The 4,463-nt window shown below is 42.1% G+C and overlaps 1 protein-coding gene across 1 annotated transcript in view; it reads left to right on the top strand.

Moving 5' to 3' along the window:
- The window catches only part of LOC119430358 (microtubule-associated serine/threonine-protein kinase 2), a 106,042-nt gene that overhangs the window by 93,009 nt on the left and 8,570 nt on the right, over positions 1-4,463 (top strand). The window contains exon 20 of the mRNA XM_037697763.1: positions 2,846-3,009. Within this exon, the coding sequence (XP_037553691.1) occupies positions 2,846-3,009 (164 nt within the window). The remainder of the gene's footprint in view (positions 1-2,845; positions 3,010-4,463) is intronic.

Below are 4,463 nucleotides of genomic sequence, written 5' to 3'. Positions count from 1 at the left end.
GTACGTACGTACGCCACCAACTGTAGTATGACAATATAGGGAAATATATTCATACTTTTCACGAGTTCCTCATCTTTCTGACTGTGTAATGTCGTGCATTGAATTTTAACAGAAATGCGAACGAGAGACGTTATTTATCTTTGACCCATCAAATGAATGCGGTCATTTATTTTCAGAATCAAAGTTTAACATCAAACATTTACATTAATTTGGCAAAATATGAAAATAATAACAGACAAGTTTCACAAAATAATGGGCTTCAATCACACGGCGGTGATTGAGGACTTTGCTTCAGATATTTCTAAAATATCTGTACTGATTTTAGGAGAAAGCAGAGTTTAAGATGAAATGGAGATTTATCTTACAGAGAGATATGTGAGGGAATTAATCTGTTATGACCAGAACGTGCACGCTCCATCAGATCTCAGCTTGCGACGGTACGCTCGGTTGAAGTAGATCGTTACCTGGTTGACGATGAAATCAGCTCGGTATAGAATCCTTCAGACTCTTTCAGCGTCTCCGTTGAGCAGCTGAAATCCTTCGAGAGTCGTGCGTGGTGTTCAAACAGAAATTATAATCCCAACATCGTCACTGCATTCTGTATTCCAACGGAAGCACTCTGGGCTTCAGACATCAGACTTTCTCCATCGGACATCAGAGTTTTCTCCTTCAGCCTTCAGAACTCTCAGACTCTAGAACTTCTTCAGAACCTCCATCACTCTGAGACTCTTGGACTCTATCACTCCCAGACACTAACAGAACCGGGAAGTTGCCACATTTTAAATGGGTCGACTTCCGGGTCATTTGAGAGCTTTTGATTGGTCGATGGACCAGGAAAAGGTGTGGTTTGTGACGTAAGATGTTATGATAAGCCAAGGGCAGAGAATGAGATTGCTTAACAGAAAGAAAAGATTATTGGAGAAACAGCAGACTTCGTGGAGTCTCTACTCTGATTATCTTCTCAAATAGTTAATGACATTTTCTTCTCAGTAAACATTTTAGTTGACCATGGTTCGACCTTTCACATACTTACAAACTTGGCTCATTTCAGACAGAAAATCAAGAAATGCATATTAACCTGATTTCTTCTTTGAATGAGGAATAAAAATCATTACTTACTGTTTATGTAAAATAAAAATGAGTAGTTCTCTTCAACCTGTAAACATTGAGTGAACTAACACAATTTGATTATCAAACATTTGTAAAACAGTGATGATTATAAAAAGAGAGTGTTCTTTTCACTTGAATCTTCAAGAAAGAAAGTCACCAGATGGCTCAAACTGTATTCAGATCAATGAAATAACAGTCCCTGTCCATCTGATAGATTTGGGGTCAGATCAGGGTCAGATCAGGTTCACTACACAGCTCTGAAATGTTTCCAGATAAAATCTTGATGTGCGAAGTGGTTAACGATGTTTTGCGTTTCGTCGTCAGAAGACAGCCGAGTCTTCAGCTGCTCCTTGTTTCCATGGTGCACCTCTGCTCATCTTTAAAGCAGCTCGCCTCTTCGTCCTCCCCCACGCAGTGTTACTCTGCACATAATGAGAGCCTTACAAACCATGAAAATAAGAAAGAAGAGTTGTGAGCATGATGCGGCCCCGTGTCAGTAATCTTTTGTCACAGTTACGTAGTGAATCAAGCTGACAGCTTGCTGTCACTGAAATACAACCGCTGCTAACTAGCATTCCTCTTAGCCTCTCAGCTGACATGAACTGTAAAATACAGGAAAAATGTATTTTTGATTTAAGGTGTCAGTTTATAAACTGTGCAGAGGCTTTACAATGTTCTTCTCATCACGGTTTTAAAGGACTCGCGTCTGATTTTAAGGCAGGAATTTTGTGATCAAGTATAATTATAAGAACAAGAAACATTGGAGGAAAACTGGAAGACTAGAAATGAAGACGTCGTGTCAAAACTGCAAGAACACGGACAAACTCACTGCCCTCGTCAGCCCTCATACATAAATGTATGATGATGTCATCAGTATGTTGCTGTTTCATGAGGCGGGGGCGTCAAACCCACTTACAAAAGGGGCCAAAATTAAAACCTTTTTTCAAACTAAGGGCCAGTTTCAGGATCATCATTAACTCAAGTTAGAAACCAACATCTTTCCTTGGTTGCAGGTTCCTCAACAAGAGTTTGATTGGTCTCATTTGACGTTTTCTGTTGCATTTTTGACATCATAATCAAAGATTACTGAAACAAATTAAAGTGACAAAAGTATTTTACATTGAAAATAACATGTTGGGGGCCAGATAAGAAGTTAAGGAGGGCCACATTTGGCCCCCGGGCCTTCAGTTTGACACATATTCTCTGAGGTCATGTTTCACGCTGTGTCCCGTCTAGGACACAGTGCGAGATTATGTTTGTACCTCCACTCCCCCTCGTGTTTCTTTTTCCTTATCTGAAAACAAGGCTGCGCCTCTCGAGGCCGGCGGCCTCAGTTCCTCTTCGGTGCAATGACAGCACAGCTGATAGTAAAAACACACTTTATATTTATTTAACAAAAACAAGACAAAAGCTGACGGGGCAGCAAAACACGTGGAGAAAGGAAGCGACGGAGGAGCAGAACATGACAGGCTGGGAAGCACAATGCACGGACAAAGGAGGCAACAGAGACACGGAGTGTATAGGGACGCTGATGACGAACATCTGGGGGGATTAAGATTAGAGACAGGTGAGACCGGAGCTGAGGAGGAAGCAAACACTGGGGAGTGCAGGAAACAGGATCTAAACAGAACAAAGTACAGATTCCCACTAATATAACTTGAGAAATAATAAAAGAACCATAAAAACACAACAGTTCTAAAACCATGATTATTGATGTGAAGGTGTCCTCCTGCAGGTCTACAGCAGCATGGAGCAGCTTTGTCAGCTGGAGCAGAAAGCTCCAAACTCCGTGTCCCGTCGGGAGCACAAGGGCCCACGGGAGGACAAGGTGCCCAAGAGAGAGAGCCTGGGCAGCTTCAGCGTGAGAGACAAGAGCTGGAGGACTGGATCTCCTGAGATGTGAGTCGTGGATCTTTGGACAAGACATTTTAGACGTGACACAGCGAGGTTTGGTGTTGGTTACGCTCGAGTCTGTCCGCAACTGTTCATGGAAACACTCTTAGTTCTTTAAAATCAAGTTTTTTCTACAATAAAAATGAACAAACACCCGTAGAGACAAACGTCCGTCCACTCCCTCAGTTTAACATTTCTCATGAACCTCGTGCACACCGTTGTTCTGTGGAAGAAAGAAAACCCACGCATGAACGTGGAGAACATGCAAGCTCCTTCTGAAAAGGCTGGGAGGCAAACCTGCGACCTTCTTGCTGTGAGGCAGCCACTCAACCACTGCGTCTATATCAGACGTGATTTATAAAGACTATCTCCCATAAACTTTCATAAACGTTCCATAAAGTCTAGCACTCTGAAATATGTCACGGGCCGTACAAAATCACTAAAAAATCAAAAATAAACACATTTTGAACATTTTAGACTTTTTTTTTCAAAGGAGTGGGCGTGTTCGTATCTTTGATTGACACTACCCTGGTCTAAATCCTCATGCCTCATCAATTCAGATCACAAACTCGTGCATGTCAGGCGTCACAACCGTGACTTTTATCAATGGATGGATGGAAATCTCAAAGAGCGGCAGCTCGGGACAATCCGGTCATTTTCAGCAGGAACGTCATAATGTTTCTGCCAAAATGTTTGGCTAACGCATCGTAGCCAGACGCTAGTGCAAAGGTTTAAGCAGTAACATGTCTTTTTTTTTAGAGTTGATCAAAATTGGCAAAAATACCACTGGAATTATGTTCTTGAACCAGTCCGGCACCAGCCATTGGTGTCGTCCTCAAACGACTTCAAGCGTCAGCGTTTCAAAGCGCTTCACTCAAACACATTTTTAAAGCTTTACAACCAGTTTGCGGTACACTGCGTATATTTTATAAAACTTGTTGGGAGTGTTTCAGGCTGCACCAGAAGAGCCACACATGGCTGTTATTGAGTTTGGCAGATCACCTCAGAATTCTACCTACATACGTAAATACGTGTTGAGAAAATGATGGTAAATGTTTATGAAGCAGCTGTGGAGTTTAGGAAATTGGAGTTTTAAGTCTCGAGTGGTTTCGTTTGGACCTGGTCCTGTTTGAACCAACCTTTAGTTTCCCAACTCAGTCCGAATGAGATTTAACTGTTTAGATCTGAATGAAATGATTTTTCCAAACTCAGGCCCCGTTTACGTGTTTTTTGAGTGAAACTGCAGCAGAAAGGCTGCGGCTCGGCCGTTCATCCTCTCTGAAACTCGAGGTTTCTGAGTCCACGTCTCAGAGTGGAGGTTTTCAGGAAACACCCACTGAGGAGTGAGATGCTCCAAGTGTGAAGTGTCACGTGCACACGCCAGGCAGCTGCAGTCCAAACTTATTCTGCTCTAACAACAGTTAGAATAAACAACAGTTAGAATAAACAACAGTTAGAAT

Source organism: Nematolebias whitei, chromosome 3, assembly GCF_014905685.2.
Source record: "Nematolebias whitei isolate Nwh7 chromosome 3, NemWhi1, whole genome shotgun sequence".
In the NCBI taxonomy this organism is placed as follows: domain Eukaryota; kingdom Metazoa; phylum Chordata; class Actinopteri; order Cyprinodontiformes; family Rivulidae; genus Nematolebias; species Nematolebias whitei.
The sequence above is the reverse complement of the archived record's forward strand: the minus strand, read 5'-3'. Positions and strand labels throughout refer to the sequence as shown.